This window comes from Poecilia reticulata, chromosome 4, assembly GCF_904066995.2.
Source record: "Poecilia reticulata chromosome 4, P_reticulata-male-v2, whole genome shotgun sequence".
Taxonomy (NCBI): Eukaryota; Metazoa; Chordata; class Actinopteri; order Cyprinodontiformes; family Poeciliidae; genus Poecilia; species Poecilia reticulata.
In genome coordinates, this window is record NC_088833.1 from 1,478,114 (window position 1) to 1,500,693 (window position 22,580).

At 46.4% G+C, this 22,580-nt stretch overlaps 1 protein-coding gene and 1 long non-coding RNA gene across 5 annotated transcripts in view; one reads left to right on the forward strand and one right to left on the reverse strand.

The window, feature by feature from the left end:
- LOC103463201 (phosphatidylinositol 3-kinase regulatory subunit gamma) overlaps positions 1 to 6,898 on the forward strand; it is a 78,383-nt gene extending 71,485 nt beyond the window's left edge. For all 4 annotated transcript variants that reach the window (XM_081605870.1, XM_081605869.1, XM_081605871.1 and 1 more), the window contains 4 exons: positions 1,510 to 2,042; positions 2,472 to 2,546; positions 2,621 to 2,782; positions 3,481 to 6,898. In XM_081605870.1, coding sequence (XP_081461996.1) covers positions 1,510 to 2,042; positions 2,472 to 2,546; positions 2,621 to 2,782; positions 3,481 to 3,679 — 969 coding nt within the window. In that variant the 3' untranslated portion in view covers positions 3,680 to 6,898. The remainder of the gene's footprint in view (positions 1 to 1,509; positions 2,043 to 2,471; positions 2,547 to 2,620; positions 2,783 to 3,480) is intronic.
- On the reverse strand, positions 155 to 22,499 carry LOC145551360 (uncharacterized). The gene is made up of 4 exons (XR_014087157.1): positions 21,434 to 22,499; positions 18,839 to 21,191; positions 1,716 to 2,834; positions 155 to 1,628 (listed from the first exon to the last, which is right to left on the reverse strand). It is a non-coding gene; the product is annotated as an uncharacterized LOC145551360 (long non-coding RNA).
- Positions 22,500 to 22,580: the final 81 nt, after the last annotated feature.

The window sequence follows — 22,580 nt, forward strand, 5'->3', positions numbered from 1 at the left end:
GCAGCTCAGAGGAGGTTTCAGATGAATTTCTCCTGGTTTTGTCCAAACTGCAGCAGATTGAAGATCCAGATTTTCACCATTTAATTTTAGTTTAATTTCAACCTTTTTGTTTTATTAGTTTCCTACTTTATCCAAATAACGTGTTTTTATCGCATTCAATGTTTCATACCCTGTTTTTCTTTATTTAGTCATTGCTGAACTCTTCCAGTAAATTGAAAATGCAAACATGGATGTAATTTTCTATTTTCTGAAAACTCCCCGCCTCGTCTGGTCGACCAGTCAGACGTTTGGATCACGTCTCTGATTCATTCAGTTATGCTCCATCATTTAAAGTGGAGCTCCAACATGCAACGCCGACTTTATTAGGACCATCAGATGTTCTGACTCCAGACTTCAGCTTCCTGGCGTCGCCTATAGAAACCCAGACAGTTTAAAACACGGAACCAGGTTACATCTACGGACCGGCCGAAAACCCAGAATAAAATGTGAAATATTAAGAGACAGAAGATAATTAGAGTATCACTGGAGATATAGAGGCAGCCGAGAAGAGACGTAAACTGTCACTGGGCAAATGGTTAAATATATATAACCCAAACATGTCTGATCCAGTTACAATAAATACTTTATTCAAGAGCCACAGTTTAAACACTGGCTAGGACAAGGTTTAAAGATGGAGACTTTCCAGGAACTCCAGCAGGAGTTCAGTCCAAGAGCTCAAATCATTTTAGATATTAAGGGACTTTATAACAAAGAGATGAAACATAAAATGGACCCAAAATGGTCAAAATGCTGATTGAGAGCAATAAGGGTAAAAAGGATGGAGCAGCATAGAAACTACAACATCCTCTTCCAGAATCTGGAGGAAACACTGAGGAATATTTATAACACCCAGATTTACCAGTGAGTTCAGAGTTCAGCCATGTTGGAGACACTGGAGCGTTTAATGGGAGCCACACACTGTCTGACTCGGTTCTGGGGCAAAATACACACAGATGGGAACAATACTGGGCTGCACAGTACCTGAGACCGGTCCGGTTTTATATCTTGGTCTTTTGGAAATGCTGAACTTTAAACAAGTCCAGTGAACTTGTTTAAAGTTCTGCTGGCGGCAGAAAGGTGGTGACAGGAAGTGGTGACAGGAAGTGGTGCCAGTCTGAACCTGCTGAGGACACAGGAGGAGCAACGGCAGGACAAAGTGGACACATCAGCGATACAGGACTGATTTTGGATGCAATGGTCCCCTTGTCTCCTCCAGAAAATACAGAACAACCTTTTCGGTTGTTCTGTATTTTCTGTCTCTTGTAGCTACAGCAGGGCAGTGAAGGCCAGGGGTTTCCCACCCTGCCTACCAGGGGCTGCAGCTAGATTCGGCTCACTGAGCGTCTTAACAGATCTGGTTTGGTTCTGTGCCGCCTGGTTTCCAGCTTTGTGTTTCTCTGTGAACCTTGAAGTAAATGTTTGACCTTAAACTTGTCCCTCCATCTTCCACCCGTCTCTTGTCCTCACCAGGACCAGCTGGTGAAGGACGACAACATTGACGCTGTGGGGAAAAAGCTGCAGGAATACCACAGCCAGTACCAGGAGAAGAGCAAAGAGTACGACCGGCTGTACGAGGAATTCACCAAGACCTCCCAGGTAAACGTCCTGGTTTCCAACCAGCATGACATCGCTTCACCTTGTTCTGCTGCCCCCAACCTGCTCCTCCTCCTCCTGACCTCCCAGGACATCCAGATGAAGCGCACGGCCATCGAGGCCTTCAACGAGACCATCAAGATCTTCGAGGAGCAGTGCCAGACGCAGGAGCGCTGCAGCCAGGGCTGCGTGGAGCGCTGCAGCCGCTGCAGCGGCGACAAGGACACGGAGAGCATCCTGGTCAACTTCGAGAAGCTCAAGTCCCGCCTGGGGGAGATCCACGACAGCAAGGTGCGTTTGGAGCAGGACCTGAAGACTCAGGCCACGGAGAACCGCGAGACGGACAAGAAGATGAACAGCCTGAAGCCCGACCTCATCCAGCTGCGCAAGATCCGCGACCAGCACCTGGTGTAAGTAGCAGCAGGCGCAGCGCAGCTTCCTGTCTGGAAAGCTGAGCTTTGACTGTAGGAGGAAGTCAGCAAAGTTTAGAAACCTAACAAACCAGCACCCTCCTTGGACATTTACAAGCATTTTGTTGGTGGCAGTGATGCCCCACAGTGGGGACAAAATAGATTCAGAAAACTGAAATCCTGACGGCGTTCAGGTTTCTGCTCCACTTCTGACCAGCATTTCCAGCCATGTCCTCTCGCCTCCTTTGGATTCTGGAGAATCACATGACATGATGGCCTTTATGTTCGATATCATCTCTAATTATTCAAAGATACTCGGTTGTATCAACACAACAGTCCACAAACTTCTGGCTACCAGTTCGTGACGTCAGTTTCATTTTGTGCAAAATAACATTTACTTACGTTCTTCTTCTCCTTCTTCTCCTCCAGCTGGCTGAGCCATAAGGGAGTCCGGCAGAAACGAATCAACGACTGGCTCGGCCTACAGAACGACGCCGCCGATCAGTGAGTGTCCACCTCGGCTGGAAGCGGCCATGTTTGCGGTGCGGCGTTCTCACTGTGAGTTTCTGTGGCTGCAGAGGCGGCGAGGAAGAGGAGAGCCTGCCTCACTACGACGAGAAGAGCTGGTTCGTAGGAGACGTGAGCCGGACGCAGGCGGAGGAGCTGCTGGGCGGGAAGCCGGACGGAGCCTTCCTGATCCGGGAGAGCAGCAAGAAGGGCTGCTACGCCTGCTCTGTGGTGTGAGTACGCCACACACCCAGGGCGCCACGAACCAATCAGGGAGGGTCTGGTCTGGAGCAGAGAGGGAGCTAGCTTACCTAAACTACCGTGGTTACCATGGTTACCGTAGTGGGGCCGAGGGTCGTATCTGTCTGTTCTTCATCCATCAGATTGGAGCAAAGAGTTTCAGGACATTAGCATTAGCTGCTACGTGATTAGCATTGAGATGCTATTTTAGGTTAGCATAGCTTTGCTGATAAGCTAACTTCTTTTAGCAAAACTTGAACACGACAACAGTCTTGTTGTCTGATTGGATCGTTTAGAAGCAGCTTCACTGCTGCTAGCAGATGTAGCCGTGCGTCAGATTTATGGGCGTACCGGAAACACCAACACTGGAACCTTCAGATGGGAAACGCAAAATAAAATAAAAAGTTTTTAATTGCGTTAAAATTTTTAGCGCTTTAACATCTAAACAGAATGAACACGTGGCAGTGTTGCCTAGCAACCTTCTGTCCCAGAGCAGATGGATGATCTGCCTGAGCTTCTTCAGTAACCAAGGAATCCAAATTATTCAACTTGTTTCGGAAAAACCAAGGAGCTGCGATGGCCTAGTCAAAGTTTAGACCTTACTAGTGCAGAGTTTGCCCCAGATCCTCCAGAACCCGACCAATTTGCTCCTGTGTGTAGTTTGGTAGTTTACCCCGTGTCGTCCCTGCAGGGCGTCGGGCGCGGTGAAGCACTGCGTCATCTACAGCACGCCGCGCGGCTTCGGCTTCGCCGAGCCGTACTTCCTGTACGGCAGCCTGAAGGAGCTGGTCCTCCACTACCGCCTCACCTCGCTGGTGCAGCACAACGACGCGCTCAACGTGCGCCTCGCCCACCCCGTCCACGCCCCCGCGCCGCCCCTCTGCAGGTGAACCCAGGGGGCCGGACTAGATCTATTTCTACTAGAAGTTCCCGGGCGGCGCTCTACATCTAGACTGCTTGATTTGCACAGGAAGTGAATGTGAAGAGAAGAAACGTTTCAGGTTCAACGCCGACCCCATCGACTGCGTCTGGAAACATTCGGCCTGCCGGGCCGCCATGTTGGGGGCGGGGCCTCCGGCCTGGGCCTCAGCAGATCCACAGGAGGCTTTAGGCGTCCGTTCTAAAGCCTGATCAGAAACGCCTGCAGCGAAATTTATTCATCCGCTCTGAAATGAAACCATTCAGAAAGTTCTACAGCTTGTTGCTCTGGGCCCGGCTCTGGGTCTGGGTCTGGTTCCGGCTCTGGGTCCGGTTCCGGCTCTGGGCCCGGTTCCGGCTCTGGGCCCGGTTCCGGCTCTGGGCCCGGTTCTGGCTCTGGGTCCGGTTCCGGCTCTGGCTCTGGCTCCGGTTCTGAGCAGCAGCTGGAAGCCAACTCTTACATTTACAGTCTTAATCCACCTGATTTCAGATGAAACAGGTAATTTAAACGGCAGCAGCTGAAACGGTTCTGGTTCTGGATCTGGATCCAGAAACAAACATTTTGATCCAACATGAAGGAAAAATGTAGATTTAACAAAACAATCAGAACCAAAGACTTTAACAGGCAGAGCTGGAAATTTTGCTCCTGATTTCATTTCCAGCATCGTTTCTGTCCTTCACTGACATCTAGTGGTGAAGTTAAAAACTGCAACAAAGAGCAGGAAGTTTTCTCCTAAAAAAATTACAACTAATTTAGCATTGTAAACTTTAAATGGGCCGTTTGAGCTGATTGGTCGGCGCCTCCTTCCTGTGGAGCTTCTGGCTCTCTGATTGGCTGATGACCGGGTCTGCTGGCTCCTCCCCCATCTGCAGCGAGTCCACAAAAACCCACAGGTGTGTGTGTGTGTGTGTGTGAACCCGTCTGACGCTGAAAGCCATTAGTGGTGAAACTGTTCCCGTTTGGACCCGGCAGGCGGGTCAGAACCGGGTCGGGCCGCCCCACCCTTCAGAACCACAGCAAAGGAGCTGAACTGTGAGCGTTTATTTATTTCATGCTGAGTGAAGCTGACAGAACTGCAGACTGGACCGGACCGGACCGGACAGAACTCCAGCAGCACAAAGTACCGACCCGGTTCTGCTGCACCGTTTCCCTCCACTCCGGTTCTCTGAACCCGTTTGAATGTACAGAGACGGGTTCTGATCCGTTTACCCTCCACACACTGACTGACCTCTGCAGGTGCTACCGGGTCGGACCGGACCGGGTCGGGTCGGGTCGTCGCCCCCTCAGGTGTTTTCAAGCCAGCAGCGGGAAAACGAAGCGAATCAGGGTTTTTTGTTTTTGTGTCCGGTTCTGATCCGGTCAGTTTGTTGTGACCTCTGACCTCTTCACCGTCTCCATGGGAACTACTTGAAGTGCTGAATGTGTTTCTGAGAGTTTATTAAAGTTTTAAGCTGCACACATCTCCCTGTGATGTCTGATCTATAGATATAGATCTATATTTAGTTTATATGAACAGCTGGAAGCTCGATTCTCATCCCTGGAACATTAAAACCAAAGATTTTAGTTTGTCAGAGGATTTATTTGCTTTTGCCACTTGGAAAAATTTTTTGGAAGAATCTGTAAAATCCTGGTTTGTTTACATTCCAGATGTAAAGGAAAAAAAAGCGTTCAGTTTGTGGATCGAGACAAAAATGTCTGGATGTCAGAAAACGATCAGCGGATCCGTCTGGAAAATCATCCTGCAGGAAAACGTCCAGAATCTGATGAAGGTTTCATCAAAACTCATGAAAAAACTGCTGATGGAAACAATCTGAGTCTGAACATTTAATGTTAGATTCTTTAGTTTTTGACGTTTTATTTTTTAGAACCTGCCCTGTAATTTAAGTTATTAGCTGAAATATTACAGCGAATTACAGAAAAAATTAAAATGTCGCAAAGTATTACGACTTTATTCACGTTGTTACACGTTAACTCATTCTGACGTCTAAGTAGTTTGACTGACTTGCACATTATTATGACTTTATTATACAACTTAATTTTCACCATTTATTCTTCTACGATTCTCAAACTTTCTTATTTCATGTTTGCCACATGTTATAATTTTACTCAGTTTAACTTCAGAATATGACGACGTTACGCCATTCAAACTTATTTCAAGTTTGTCGCATTACTACGACTTTTTCTTAGTATAATTTCTCATAATATTACAAATTAATTCTTTTTATTCTGGCATCAACTTAATTTTCGTATATTTTTAACCTGGTCCTAATAAATACTCCATCAATCGGCTCCAATAAATTCAAAATAAACGTTAAAGTTTATAAACAAATCGTCTATTTAACAATTTTCTGTAAATTCAGTTGAAACTTTTTCAGCTGGAACTGAAGTAAATTTAGTTCAGATCCAGTTGAACTAGCAGTTTCTGCCGGATGATTTCCCAACGTTCCTCCGTCGGGAGGAGGGGCTTCGTGCACGAGGCTCCGCCCACAGCGCCATGACTTTCCCCTCATGGCGCTGAAAGCAAACAGGAAGTTTGTGCATCAAACCAAAACAATCAGTTTAACCAAGTTTACTTTTCACCGACTGTTTGGTTGAAGTTTCCAGTTTTTGGAAAACTTGACTTTTGTCCGGAACGTGTCGGGGAACCGAGGCGGCCGCCGGGTCGGATCCGGCCGCCGACGCGTTCCGCCATCACAGGACTGTTACAGCGACGGTTTGAACCAGTTTGATTCTCACTGGGAGTCGCGTCGCATTTTACCAGCTTCTGGTCAGAAATGTCACATTTTAAGAGAAGAAAAAGGTTTTACAGTGTACATGACGCCCGTCCCGTTCCCCCTGTACTGATCCAGCATGCATCTTTGGTACTTGACTGTTTTATGTGTAAAATAAAGAAAATGTTTAAAAGATGTCTTTGGAAAACAACTGTTATTTGTCTGTTTTTGGTGTTTTCTGATCTGAATTATGAGCAAATTTAACCGCAGAGAAAGTGGAGGGTTAAAAATCTGAACTGTTTTTCATTCCTGATCGGCGTTTTCTCCCGTTTTCGCTCCAGTCTCACTTTGGTTTCTCGTTTCGGTTGCAGACGTTTGTTGGTTGTAAATTCTGACTTGGTTAAAACGGGCAGCAGCGCCGCGCCGCCATCTTGGCTTCTGTTGCAGAATAAAGACAATATTTTGATGAAATGCAAAAACTGTTGGTGTGTTTTATGTTATCTAGTCCAGGAACTGATGAAAAGTTCATTCATAGAAAAATCCTTTAGAAATTGTTTCTATTAGAAAACTTCAGATTCTGGGCATCAATCTGCTCAGAAATATTTAATAACAGTTTTTCATGTAAGGACCGTTGGTCTCCTGCATGATATACATAGATATATATATATAGATACACACACAGGGTTTCCCCCAGAAAACTTGCTGAGCCCGGTGGTCGAGGCCTCCACCGTGTTTTTGAATTAAAAGATGTTAAGTTGACAGGAAATGTAAAAGTATTGCTGTGTCATCATTTGTTACGGTAAAACATCTCCAGTGAAATGTTATTTAAACCCACAATTATCTTAAAAACAACTAAGCTTCAGGGGCCCCATAAAGGCTAATATTGTAAAACAGACCACAGATACATAAATGTAACAGTTTATCAAGATTATCAATGCTGCTAAATGTTATTAAATTCTTTAGGACCTGGCAAGTTTACTTTGTAAAACTTCAAACAATATTTATCGTTAGATTGTTTTGTTACCATAGCAACAATCTGATGCTGTGAGTTTAATCTTTGAATTTACAAATACAAATTAGTAAACTGTGACTGTAACTTCCTGCTTTTTAGGTTGGCCAGTTAAACTTCTCCCTTCTCCCATATTTCACTAAATCCAACACAGAAGCTGTTAGAGCTGCTGATGTTTTGGCAACAAAAGGGGCCCATAAGTCAGATTCTGCCCCAGGCCTCATGCAGCCTTGGACCGGCCCTGTAATCTGCTGCACTGAGCAACAAACAGGAGGTTTAATTCAATGCTGCTAATGCAGCTTTAGCAGCTCTTTCATTTCATGTCTGTTGAGTTTTTAATTGTCACAGAAACTGTTCTGGTTGGACGAGTTTCTCAGATCTCCATGCGGATTAACTTTAACTAGACAACGCATTTGATATGATTTGATGAAAAGTGTTACCGGAAAATAATGAAATAATATAAAATCAGCTGATGCGTGACTCCGAGGAGAAGCTAAATCTCCTCACTGGGCTGAACCTGCATGTTAGCGCTGCTCGTTTCCACTAACGCTCCGGCCAACCAGGACCATAAACTTTACAGGGTAGACGGACACAGAGTCACACGCTGAGCAGCGTGTTGAGATGCAAACGCCGCATATAATTGTTCGTTCGCTACAAGTTATTCCTGCGGTTCACATGGAGCTACGCAACCAGAGCTAACGCGGCGGGTTTTAAACCCTTACCTAGAGTTCTCCAAAGGATCATAATTCCTCACAGTAGGTTGATGTAAATACAGGTCAGCCTGTGTCCAGTTTGAGTGAGAGGAGGCGGCAGCGCGCGAGGCAAAGCGCAGAGGCTCCAGCTGTGTGATTGGTCTGCTGTCGGGTTTAAATGCATAAACTATAAATCTATTATAAATCTACCCTGTAGGAATAAATCTGCTCTGCTAGTGAGATGCTAAGAGCTACAGAGACGCTTGCAGTTTGGGTTTGCAGTTTCTTCTTAGAAACGTAAACAAGCAACACTTAGCCTGGCGGCGGGGCTAGTAAAGCATGGCGGGCTGCCAGGCTTATAATACACTGGGGAAACCCTGATATATATTTACACACACACACACACACACACACACGTGTTGAAGCAAAGTAGTGGTAAACTGCAGTTTGATAGAAAGTTCCCAGTTTGAGTTGATATTTTGTGACTCAGCTCTGATGTTCTGCTGAGTCACCCTGAGGTCCGGCAGCCGGTTCGGCATCAGAACCACCTGACAGTCGGCCGGGTTTATTTTTACCGAGTCGTTCAGACGAAGCAGGAGGCGGGATGAGTCAGCAGACGCTGATGAAGAGCGGCGACACGTCAGCAACCTACAGGAGGCGCCAACGGTTCTGATGGACCCAACAAGAGGCACCAACGGTTCTGATGGACCCAACAAGAGGCACCAACGGTTCTGATGGACCCAACATGAGGCACCAACGGTTCTGATGGACCCAACATGAGGCGCCAGTGGTTCTGATGGACCCAACAGGAGGCACCAACGGTTCTGATGGACCCAACATGAGGCACCAGTGGTTCTGATGGACCCAACAAGAGGCGCCAACGGTTCTGATGGACCCAACATGAGGCGCCAGTGGTTCTGATGGACCCAACATGAGGCGCCAGTGGTTCTGATGGACCCAACCAGAGGCACCAGTGGTTCTGATGGACCCAACAAGAGGCGCCAACGGTTCTGATGGACCCAACATGAGGCGCCAGTGGTTCTGATGGACCCAACCAGAGGCACCAGTGGTTCTGATGGACCCAACAAGAGGCGCCAACGGTTCTGATGGACCCAACATGAGGCGCCAGTGGTTCTGATGGACCCAACATGAGGCGCCAGTGGTTCTGATGGACCCAACAGGAGGCACCAACGGTTCTGATGGACCCAACATGAGGCACCAGTGGTTCTGATGGACCCAACAAGAGGCGCCAACGGTTCTGATGGACCCAACATGAGGCGCCAGTGGTTCTGATGGACCCAACATGAGGCGCCAGTGGTTCTGATGGACCCAACCAGAGGCACCAGTGGTTCTGATGGACCCAACATGAGGCGCCAACGGTTCTGATGGACCCAACATGAGGCGCCAACGGTTCTGATGGACCCAACATGAGGCGCCAGTGGTTCTGATGGACCCAATAGGAGGCACCAACGGTTCTGATGGACCCAACATGAGGCGCCAGTGGTTCTGATGGACCCAACAGGAGGCACCAACGGTTCTGATGGACCCAACATGAGGCGCCAGTGGTTCTGATGGACCCAACAGGAGGCACCAACGGTTCTGATGGACCCAACATGAGGCACCAGTGGTTCTGATGGACCCAACATGAGGCACCAGTGGTTCTGATGGACCCAACATGAGGCACCAGTGGTTCTGATGGACCCAACATGAGGCACCAACGGTTCTGATGGACCCAACATGAGGCGCCAGTGGTTCTGATGGACCCAACAGGAGGCACCAACGGTTCTGATGGACCCAACATGAGGCACCAATGGTTCTGATGGACCCAACATGAGGCACCAGTGGTTCTGATGGACCCAACAGGAGGCGCCAGTGGTTCTGATGGACCCAACAAGAGGCGCCAACGGTTCTGATGGACCCAACATGAGGCGCCAGTGGTTCTGATGGACCCAACAGGAGGCACCAACGGTTCTGATGGACCCAACATGAGGCACCAACGGTTCTGATGGACCCAACATGAGGCACCAGTGGTTCTGATGGACCCAACATGAGGCACCAGTGGTTCTGATGGACCCAACATGAGGCACCAGTGGTTCTGATGGACCCAACATGAGGCACCAGTGGTTCTGATGGACCCAACATGAGGCACCAGTGGTTCTGATGGACCCAACAAGAGGCGCCAACGGTTCTGATGGACCCAACATGAGGCACCAGTGGTTCTGATGGACCCAACATGAGGCGCCAGTGGTTCTGATGGACCCAACAAGAGGCGCCAGTGGTTCTTATGGACCCAACAGGAGGCACCAACGGTTCTGATGGACCCAACATGAGGCACCAACGGTTCTGATGGACCCAACATGAGGCACCAGTGGTTCTGATGGACCCAACATGAGGCACCAGTGGTTCTGATGGACCCAACATGAGGCACCAGTGGTTCTGATGGACCCAACATGAGGCACCAGTGGTTCTGATGGACCCAACATGAGGCACCAGTGGTTCTGATGGACCCAACAAGAGGCGCCAACGGTTCTGATGGACCCAACATGAGGCACCAGTGGTTCTGATGGACCCAACATGAGGCACCAGTGGTTCTGATGGACCCAACATGAGGCGCCAGTGGTTCTGATGGACCCAACAAGAGGCGCCAACGGTTCTGATGGACCCAACATGAGGCGCCAGTGGTTCTGATGGACCCAACATGAGGCACCAGTGGTTCTGATGGACCCAACAGGAGGCACCAACGGTTCTGATGGACCCAACATGAGGCACCAACGGTTCTGATGGACCCAACATGAGGCACCAGTGGTTCTGATGGACCCAACATGAGGCACCAGTGGTTCTGATGGACCCAACAAGAGGCGCCAACGGTTCTGATGGACCCAACATGAGGCACCAGTGGTTCTGATGGACCCAACATGAGGCACCAGTGGTTCTGATGGACCCAACATGAGGCACCAGTGGTTCTGATGGACCCAACATGAGGCGCCAGTGGTTCTGATGGACCCAACATGATACCTGCTCAACATAGACGCCCAGCCTGGGTCTGGATGTTGGGAGGACTCCTGTTGCTGACCTCCAGATGACCTGGAAGTGTAAAGAAGGAAACCTGGAGGTCAGCTTCCTGTCAGACAGGAACTCCACGGTTCTGACTCGTCATCATGTGGCCTCCATGCTGAAGGCTCGGACTGAGTGCACTCAGTGAGCGGCTGCGTCCTGATTGGTCAGCTGTTTCACCTGTCAGGTTCCAGCTGCAGGAACATGCTTCATGTTTTCCATCAGTTTGTGGAGGCTGTTGCCATGACAACGGGCTCGTTTCTTCCTGCTGGGACAAACTGCAGTTTTTAAAGGACGATTTCATCAAAACTAAACCAACTTTATGTTGCAAAACCTTCGTTTCTGCACCAGCAGCTGGTGTGGAGCAGCTGCAGCACCTGGTGTGGAGCAGCTGCAGCACCTGGTGTGGAGCAGCTGCAGCACCTGAGCTGCAGCTGCTGGTGTGGTGCTGCAGCTGGTGTGGAGCAGCTGCAGCACCACACCAGCAGCTGCAGTACCTGAGCTGCAGCTGCTGGTGTGGAACAGCTGCAGCACCTGGTGTGGAGCAGCTGCAGCACCTGAGCTGCAAGCTGAGAAACATCATCAACATTTTATTTCTGCTGTTCAGCTGCAGGATGCTGTGCTGCCGTCCACGGCAGAAGGTTGTGGGTTCAAATCCTGGCTGGGGATGGGAATCTACGGTTTCAGGAGTCGGATGGACGCAGCAGGAAGGTCCCTGAACGCCTCACTGAAACCATTAAACACACCGGTCCCTGAACGCCTCACTGAAACCATTAAACGCGCCGGTCCCTGAACGCCTCACTGAAACCGTTAAACGGTCCCTGAACGCCTCACTGAAACCGTTAAACGCGCCGGTCCCTGAACGCCTCACTGAAACCATTAAACGCGCCGGTCCCTGAACGCCTCACTGAAACCGTTAAACGGTCCCTGAACGCCTCACTGAAACCGTTAAACGCGCCGGTCCCTGAACGCCTCACTGAAACCATTAAACGCGCCGGTCCCTGAACGCCTCACTGAAACCGTTAAACGCGCCGGTCCCTGAACGCCTCACTGAAACCGTTAAACGCGCCGGTCCCTGAACGCCTCACTGAAACCATTAAACGCGCCGGTCCCTGAACGCCTCACTGAAACCGTTAAACGCGCCGGTCCCTGAACGCCTCACTGAAACCGTTAAACGGTCCCTGAACGCCTCACTGAAACCGTTAAACGCGCCGGTCCCTGAACGCCTCACTGAAACCGTTAAACGGTCCCTGAACGCCTCACTGAAACCGTTAAACGGTCCCTGAACGCCTCACTGAAACCGTTAAACGGTCCCTGAACGCCTCACTGAAACCGTTAAACGGTCCCTGAACGCCTCACTGAAACCGTTAAACGGTCCCTGAACGCCTCACTGAAACCGTTAAACAGTCCCTGAACGCCTCACTGAAACCGTTAAACGGTCCCTGAACGCCTCACTGAAACCGTTAAACGGTCCCTGAACGCCTCACTGAAACCGTTAAACGGTCCCTGAACGCCTCACTGAAACCGTTAAACGGTCCCTGAACGCCTCACTGAAACCATTAAACGGTCCCTGAACGCCTCACTGAAACCGTTAAACGGTCCCTGAACGCCTCACTGAAACCGTTAAACAGTCCCTGAACGCCTCACTGAAACCGTTAAACGGTCCCTGAACGCCTCACTGAAACCGTTAAACGGTCCCTGAACGCCTCACTGAAACCATTAAACGGTCCCTGAACGCCTCACTGAAACCGTTAAACGGCTTCTGGGGAAAAACTGCTGGTTATAAATATTTATAGTAAAACGTTTCCAGCTCCTGTTTGGGTTTTTCATCATAGTTTAGTTTTATTTTGTTGTGATTTTAATTAAATCTTAGTTTTTATTAGTTATTAGTTAAATATAATTTAGTTTTACTTATAGTATTAGTTAGTTTTTTTATACTTTGGTTAATTTTTAGGTGCAGAATTTAAATGGGTTAAAATGCGATTATGTAAACTTCAGTTAACTGAACAGAGGAAAATATCTAAACATGTTTTCAGTTATTGTTGAACAACCAACTGGAGTTTTAGAAAAACGCCACTTTGTGAACTAGCGTAGCTTAGCGCAGAGTTTCCCCCCCTGGTCCTCAGCCCCCCTGCTCTGCATGTTCTAGATGAGCCTCTGATCCAGAACCGCTGATCCAAATGACCATCAGGTGCTGCAGAAACCTAATGGTCACCCAGAGACACAGAAGGAAACACCTGAAACATGCAGGACAGGAGGGAGAAACACTGGTTTATCTGAGCATATCAGAGGTTAGCGTAGCTTAGCGTATCATAGCATATCAGAGGTTAGCGTAGCTTAGCGTATCATAGCATATCAGAGGTTAGCATAGCTTAGCGTATCATAGCATATCAGAGGTTAGTGTAGCTTAGTGTATCATAGCATATCTGAGGTTAGCGTAGCTTAGTGTATCATAGCATATCAGAGGTTAGCGTAGCTTAGCGTATCATAGCATATCAGAGGTTAGCGTAGCTTAGCGTATCATAGCATATCAGAGGTTAGCGTAGCTTAGCGTATCATAGCATATCAGAGGTTAGTGTAGCTTAGTGTATCATAGCATATCTGAGGTTAGCGTAGCTTAGTGTATCATAGCATATCAGAGGTTAGCGTAGCTTAGCGTATCATAGCATATCAGAGGTTAGCGTAGCTTAGCGTATCATAGCATATCAGAGGTTAGTGTAGCTTAGTGTATCATAGCATATCTGAGGTTAGCGTAGCTTAGCGTATCATAGCATATCAGAGGTTAGTGTAGCTTAGCGTATCCTAGCATATCAGAGGTTAGTGTAGCTTAGTGTATCATAGCATATCTGAGGTTAGCGTAGCTTAGTGTATCATAGCATATCAGAGGTTAGTGTAGCTTAGCGTATCATAGCATATCAGAGATTAGTGTAGCTTAGCGTATCATAGCATATCAGAGGTTAGTGTAGCTTAGTGTATCATAGCATATCTGAGGTTAGCGTAGCTTAGCGTATCATAGCATATCAGAGGTTAGTGTAGTTTAGCGTATCATAGCATATCAGAGGTTAGTGTAGCTTAGTGTATCATAGCATATCTGAGGTTAGCGTAGCTTAGTGTATCATAGCATATCAGAGGTTAGCGTAGCTTAGTGTATCATAGCATATCAGAGGTTAGTGTAGCTTAGCGTATCATAGCATATCAGAGATTAGTGTAGCTTAGCGTATCATAGCATATCAGAGGTTAGTGTAGCTTAGTGTATCATAGCATATCTGAGGTTAGCGTAGCTTAGCGTATCATAGCATATCAGAGGTTAGTGTATCATAGCATATCTGAGGTTAGCGTAGCTTAGCGTATCATAGCATATCAGAGGTTAGTGTAGCTTAGTGTATCATAGCATATCTGAGGTTAGCGTAGCTTAGTGTATCATAGCATATCAGAGGTTAGTGTAGCTTAGCATATCATAGCATATTGTAGGTTAGTGTATTGTAGCATATTGTAGGTTAGCGTATTGTAGCATATTGTAGGTTAGTGTAGCTTAGCGTATCATAGCATATTGTAAGCTTGCGTAGCTTAGCGTATCGTAGCATATCAGAAGTTAGCATAGCTTAGCGTATCATAGCATATCAGAGGTTAGCATAGCATAGCGCATCGTAGCATATCAGAGGTTAGCGTAGCTTAGCATATTGTTGCTGTTAGGAGGATTATGCAGTGTTGTAATTTGTTGATGTAAACTACTTTTGGGGGAAAAAATTAATTGCGAATCAGTTTGAAAGGTTAATAAATAGATTCATAAACATGAAAACCAACAATATATCTATAATAGTTGGTCTTAGTTTATAAATGCACAATACTGTTCATTTATTTCAGCTAATGGAAATGTTTGAAACAGCAGCAGCTGTAAAGCACGGTGGAGGATGCATGGTGATGTGGGCCGGTTTGAACAGAAATCAGATGATTATTAAACCGACTGTCGATTCTGATCCTCCTGCCAGTTAAACGAGTTTTTTCTCAGCAGCAACTGCTCCGGACGTTTCCATGGAAACGGTTTACTGGTTGATGTGGTCAGTTAACAGATCAATGACCTGATCAGCTGACAGATCAACGACCTGATCAGTTAACAGATCAACGACCTGATCAGTTAACAGATCAATGACCTGATCAGTTAACAGATCAAGACCTGATCAGTTAACAGATCAATGACCTGATCAGCTAATAGATCACAACAGATGTTAGCTGAATATTTGATCAGAAGAATCGGGAGCAGAGCGATGAACACAGAATCTCAGCTGGACGGTTATTTTAGCTCCATGTTTCGTTTCTCAGAGTTTAACTAAAGTTCACCTCGTCGCCTCTAAACTTTCCAGTTTGGCCCCAAAGCAGAAGCTGCAAATGAGCCGCAGTTCAAATTCAGGTCAGCGATGAAAAAAAACCACGGAGACGAGTTTCATGTCAATCCTAATCTTTCTGCAGCTGCCAGCGTGAGCCTCTAAATATTTTATTCTGTTTCCATCAGAGCTGTAGAGCGGCTCCACTGGGAGGCGCCGGCGCCCTGATTACGGCCCGGGGCCCCCATGGCCCCCCCATGGCCCCCGACGCCCCACAGCTTCACACGCTTCCTGCAGCCGCGGCGTTTCCCAAACATCCAACTCTAAACTCAGCCGAGTTCATCAATAAAATCAATAAATATCAGAAATAATCTGCCAGTTAAACGTTTTATCAGCATTAAGGAATCAATGAATTACAACTTGGACATCTGAAAACTGTAAAACTGAAAACTACTGGGTCAGATTTAGTTTTGCAGTGTAAAAACTCTAAAACCGTTTTAGCTTCTTATTGTTGGATTTACTGAATGTTGATTAAATAATGACAATTTATCTCAACACCAAATAAACATTAAAACTCCAAAAATCAACTAAAAATCAGAAAAAAGGATTAAAATATATAAATGTTATTGATCTCATCTGGATATTTATGCAATAATTTATCATCTGAAACGGATTTTAGTCAGAAATGTAAAACCTGAACGGATCATTTAGAGGAAATCCTCCCTCCAGAGGTAAATATGAACAAACCCGTTAATAAAACGTTATAAAACATTTAAATGTTGCACACGGACATATGATGATCTACAGAAAACTGGTTTGAATGAATGAATTAAAACGTTTAATTGATTCATTAGTAATTTTAATATTTGGTTATTTTTCAGTTTCTGGGATTTGATGTATTTTTCATTAAATATTTAATTCTTGTGGGATTTATTTTGAAGTTCCTTCTGAACTGAATCATTTCCTTTCAGTTCACCTGTTCAGTTCCATTCATTCATTCATTCATTCATTCATTCATTCATTCATTCATCTCCATGTAGCTTTAATATGAGCTGGAAGAGAAAATTATTCATTCATTTCTACTAGAAATGAAAAATGTGTGAAACTCGTTCAGTTTCGATAAAACGACTCCGATACGAAACCAGACGGCCGACGGCCTGATGTCCAGATGGTTTTACTGGTTTTTATTTATTTGCTGCTGTTTTCAGTCTCTGGTCCCTCCTGAGATTCTTCCTGCTGTAATATTTAACTTTCCTGCAGCGACTCTCTCTCTCTGCCTCTCTCTCTCTCTCTCTCTGCCTCTCTCTCTCTCTCTCGCTCTCTCTCTCTGCCTCTCTCTCTCTCTCTCTCTCTCTCTCTCTCTGCCTCTCTCTCTCTGCCTCGCTCTGTCTCTCTCTCGCTCTCTCTCTCTCTGCCTCTCTCTCTCTCTCTCTCTCTGTCTCTCTCTCTCTGCCTCGCTCTCTCTGCCTCTCTCTCTCTGTCTCTCTCTCTCTGCCTCTCTCTCTGTCTCTCTCTCTGCCTCGCTCTCTCTGCCTCTGTCTCTCTGCCTCTCTCTCTCTCTCTGTGGATCTGACTCTGTTCTGCAGAGCGACCCGGTTCCTCCGCCCTCCATGTTCATCATGTTAACCAACCAAAGAGCTTCAAAGCCTCCAAACACCCAGCAGCTGCTGATCGTTGGCGCCTCTTCCTCTCCGTGTTTGACGAATGCAGGAGTCAAACTCCGGTCACCGGCTCAGCAGCAGGTGGGGGAGGGGCAGCAGAGCAGAGCAAATCCGATCTGCTGCGTTTCATTTCATCTCACAGAGAAACTCTGACACCAGCGGGAGAAACAGAAACATGTTGCTGAGATGGAGGAGGGTTCATCTGGAGGCCGCCGAGATAACGAGGCGAGGAAGAGGAGGGAGAGGAAGAGGAGGGAGAGGAAGAGGAGGGAGAGGAAGAGGAGGGAGAGGAAGAGGAGGGAGAGGAAGAGGAGGGAGAGGAAGAGGAGCTGCTCTTTATGTCTGCAGAAACCTCTGATCCTCCGTCTTAAAGAGGAGAAAGTCCAACAAGGAGAAGCAGGATGAAGCAGCAGGTGCTGCAGCTATGGGGGGGCTGGGGGGGGGCTGCCCCCCGGCCCGGATGGGGTCCATCCGGGCCCATGGGGGTCTGGAGGTGCCAGGGAGGGAGGAATGGTTTCAAGTGGCTTTAATGTGTGATTAAAGCGCCCCCACCTGTTCAGAAAGGTGAATGTAATGTTAAAGTTACTGTCCCTCAATGGAATAAATAGGAGTCGGTCCCAGTGACCGTTTGACTCACGGTTCAGTCCATGTGCTTCCTGCGGCCCAAACCGCTCCTACTTCCTGTCCTGTTCTTCTTCGTTGGTAGAAAACTGCGGTTGTCGATCATCTGAGCTCAGTTTGAACCTGAATCTGCTTTTTCCTCCTCAGCCTCTTTTAGCCGTTTCAGAACCAGAACTGAAACCGGGCCCACTTGGTTTCAGTCAGAACATCAGGAAACCCGTAAAGGATCTTTTCTCCAGAGACGGAAGCCAACTGGACCGGGTTCTGGTCGGGTTCTGCTGCTGAACACAGGCGGTACCGTGAAACTGAAAGCTCAGATCAAACCCGTCTGACGGGTTTTTGGCGGCGGGTGGAGGAAACGGGTCGGGCTGAAGTTCTGCTCCCTGAAACGGGTCGGGCTGAAGTTCTGCTCCCTGAAACGGGTCGGGCTGAAGTTCTGCTCCCTGAAACGGGTCGGGCTGAAGTTCTGCTCCCTGAAACGGGTCGGGCTGAAGTTCTGCTCCCTGAAACGGGTCGGGCTGAAAAGTTGAGTCTAAAAGTATCTGCAGCCTCAGCACGAACCCAGAAGTTGGGCTTTGATTAGACCCCACAGGGGAACCACAGCAGACTGGTGGCTGTGGGCCAGTCGGCCCAGTTTAAACCAGAACCAGCAAGCCCGGCCCGTCCCCTGGTGCTGCCCCCACCCTTCGTGTTGCATCCGCATCACATACATGTCAGTAGATTTAAAAGTTTTAGTTCCTGATTTGTGAAGCTGGAGAATCATGGCAAACAGCAGCAGCTCCCCCTGCTGGCCAGACTCTGAACTGACGCAGCAAATATGTCATGAAACTACATAAAAGTTTGGATTATATGCAAATATTATAACAGAGAAAAGATGTTTTCTTCCTGAACGTCTGAATTATTTTATGGCTCCTTTTAATTATTTAGTAAATGTACATTTTCATGTAAAAATCCTGTTTAAACTCCTGCTTTAGGGCAACACAGCAACATATTTAATCTGGATTAACACAAAATGATGTTCATCCGTTTCAGACTCTGATATAAACCAGTTTCTACACACCTCAGGTTAAAGGTCACGGCAGGACAGCCACTGACCCCAATATGGAGACGCAGATCTGTGATTTCCACCCAGATGTTTCCTAACAGCAGGAAGAGACTGAAGGCAGGAAGTCCAGACAGGAAGTCCAGACAGGAAGTCCCGCCTCCGACTGAATATTTGTCACATCAAACTGAAGACGAATGGCCTGGGCGTTTCTATCAGACATGTCAAGAGCAGAGAGAGACAGAGAGTGTGTGTGTGTGTGTGTGTGTGTGTGTGTGTGTGTGTGTGTGTGTGTGTGTGTGTGTGTGTGTGTGTGTGTGTGTGTGAGGTCAGGATCCTTTATCCTGACTGACGTCCCAATCAATCACTGAGACACACACAAGCTAGAAATAACAGCCAGGACGTGAAAACAGATGGCGGCGGCCATCTTTGCTGCTGTAAGCAGAGCGTTGCGGCGGCCATCTTTGCTGCTGTAAGCAGAGCGCTGCGGCGGCCATCTTTGCTGCTGTAAGCAGAGCGCTGCGGCGGCGGCCATCTTGCTGCTGTAAGCAGAGCGCTGCGGCGGCCATCTTTGCTGCTGTAAGCAGAGTGCTGCGGCAGCCATCTTTGCTGCTGTAAGCAGAGCGCTGCGGCGGCCATCTTTGCTGCTTTAAGCAGAGCGCTGCGGCGGCCATCTTTGCTGCTGTAAGCAGGGCGGTTCTTCCGCAGGTCGGAAACGTTTTTAGTCGATATAGAAACACCAAACAAAACGTCTTCAAACACAAATTAACTTTTTTTAAAGCATCTTGTGCTGCAAACTTTGTGTTAAGACATTAAATAAAAGTTTCAACAGACTTTATGTCTATTCCCATTTTATCCAGAGACAAAATAACTTTGAAAATAAGCTTTAAGCTGGTGATAAAAAATAAAATAATTATATATATAATTAAACTCACATTTCCGTATTATGAAATAATTTTTATTATTGATCTGATGTACTATTCTAGTTTTATAAGTCATGTTTTCACTAACTATAATAATCATAATGGGAATAAAAGCTGAAAACATAAGTCTGGGTAATAAATCTGCATATTAAAATAGACTTTTCAGTTTGTTTCACTGGTCTGTGTGCTTTCTCGGTTATTTATGACCATGAATATTATTCCAGCTGTGGAGACTAACTGGACCAAAGCTTGTTTATGGGAAACGTTTGAACTGAAGGAGAAGTGGGCCAGGAACTCAGCCCTGTGGTTCACCAGGCTCTCCATGACTGAAAGTCAATGTTATGTTTTCAATTTCACACAAATTATTTTATCAAAATATGGAATTTCAGCTGCAACATACAAGATTTCAGAAACTTCTGATGATCAATGAAAATAAATGTCTTTATCACATTTTCAGTAATAATCTTGTTCAGCTGCAGAGTAGAAACATGTAAATAGTATACTGGAATCTATTTATCTGTTTGATTATACAGGTTAAAGCCTGAGGATTTATTTTATTTAAAATGTTTCTCTTCCTCCAGTCACATCCGACGCAGCTGGTCGCCACTAGTCAGCAATATTCAGGTTCATTTAGCCGAGAATCAAGAATAAAAATGGATGTTCATTTTTCTAAGTTATTCATTTATAAATATCATAGCTCACGAATTTAATATTTATTTTTTGAGCTAATATATAGATTGGTCTTAATTTCTGTAGCTACCTGACAAAATATTTAACTTGCTAACTATTTAAATATTTACTAAGCAAGTTAAATTAGCATTTTTTTCACACAGACCTAGCTGAATGTTTATCTAGAGATAAATTAGTTACATAATTAGTTAGCATGCTAGCCTTCAGCAAGCTAAGTTGTCAAAATAAACCTTTATTTCCCAAATTAAATACCTCGCTAAAAATATACTTAGCTAGCAAGCTAAATATGTAGTTAGCACGCTAGCCTGTTCTAAAATTTAAATATTTAGCTAGCAAGCTAAATATGTAGTTAGCGCGCTAGCCTGTTCTAAACAAATTTAAATATTTAGCTAGCAAGCTAAATATGTAGTTAGCACGCTAGCCTGTTCTAAACAAATTTAAATATTTAGCTAGCAGGCTAAATTAGCAAAGCCGCTATTTAGCTGGAAAGCTACACATCTCCTGTCGGTTCTGACCTGGTTTCGACCACAGCAGTGCTTCGGAATTCTTCTGTCTGAATTGGCGGTCCGGTCCGGTTCTCCTTGTGGCTCAGAACCGGGTTGACCCGGTAGCGGTCCTTCACTCTGTCCGAGTCCACTTCCCAGTGGTCGCCTGCGGTCCTCCTCGCCGTGCCGGAGCGGGCGGCTCATCGCCCGGCGCCGGCCGCCTGTCAGAGCGCCTCCATCTCGGAGGGAAACCCGCGGGCTTGGACTAGACCACTGCGGCCATCAGGGTGAAACATTATTCCTGCATTCAGGACCATCTCCAGGTTTCAGTTCATACCAACATTATTACTCACAGCCCTGGAAGATTTAAGGCTCTTAATTAAAAAATCCTTTAGTTAAATGTAACAGAAATAATGTCATCTCGAGTCGCTGTGAGCAGGAAGCATCTACCTGAGGGGCCTCTGACTGAAGCTACATGTCTGATGCTCTATGTGACATCATCACAGCTAACCCACCTCCTTTGCTTTTGCCACTCCTCTTTAAATCGTTTGGTCAGAGATGTTGGAGTAGGGGATCTGATCCTGCAGCCATTTTCCATTAAACACCATCAATAAACCTAAAAGTCTGTTTTGAGTTTGAAGTGAATCCACTTTGTTTGCCAAAGATCTTCTATTGGCGTCACGATGGCAGGAAGAGTGGGCCTGAACTTCCCTCTTTTTCACTCCTCTGGGTTTGGGGTCGTAGTTCAAGCTTCTGGGATGCTAACAGCTACTGCCAGTGCTAAAAGCAACACCTTGTTACCATGGTTACGTACAGGAACAACCGACTAGAACCATAGACGTCATCAGACTGAGACGAAGGAGGAGCCAAAAATAATATGCAAGGCAGCCATTTAATAATCGGGTCGCTGTTCAGCTGTAAGTTTCCTGAGGCCTCCGCCGCCATCACTCTGGCCTGGTTATGGTCATGAAGGCCTCATCAGTCTAAAACTCCACCTCGTCTGTCGCGTCTCATCCAATCAGAGGAGTTTGAGCCCTTTTCCCTCAACCTGCTGTGTTGGGAACAGGCGCCCATGGAAGGAGGTTTGGTCTCCACCTCATAAAAGCTTCACTAACCAGGTTAAAACTTGTAAACTTGTCCACAGATGTTAAACAATCTGTGTAAATTCAGGAAAAACACATTGTGCTGTTTTTGTACCAACTGAAGACATGGATCATTATTAGTCTTGGAGCCGTGAAGGCAGCTTATTGCTGATGGATCCTTAGTTTCTATTTTCCAAACTCTTCAGTTTGCAGCTGTTATCTTTGGATTTGCTGCTTTTCACCAGAAGATCTGGGACTCATTTCTTCTTATCAACCTTATTTTACTTCTTGCTACATTTTTTATACATAAATGCAAGTTTAGCCATAGCAAACCTTTCTTCTCTCTTTATTAAAGAATTGAATATGTACATTAATCTCATCGGGTCTTTGAAAACCTAAAAGCCATAAAAACGGTACATTAGTTACGCAAATTTAATATTCTTTAACTCTCCAAATGACTGTTGACACCGTTTCTCTGTTTTTATTTAAATCGCCCTGGCATATATACATCTTTTTTTATTATATATATATATATATATATATATATTATATATATTTTGTTCTTGTTTTTTTCTTTTAA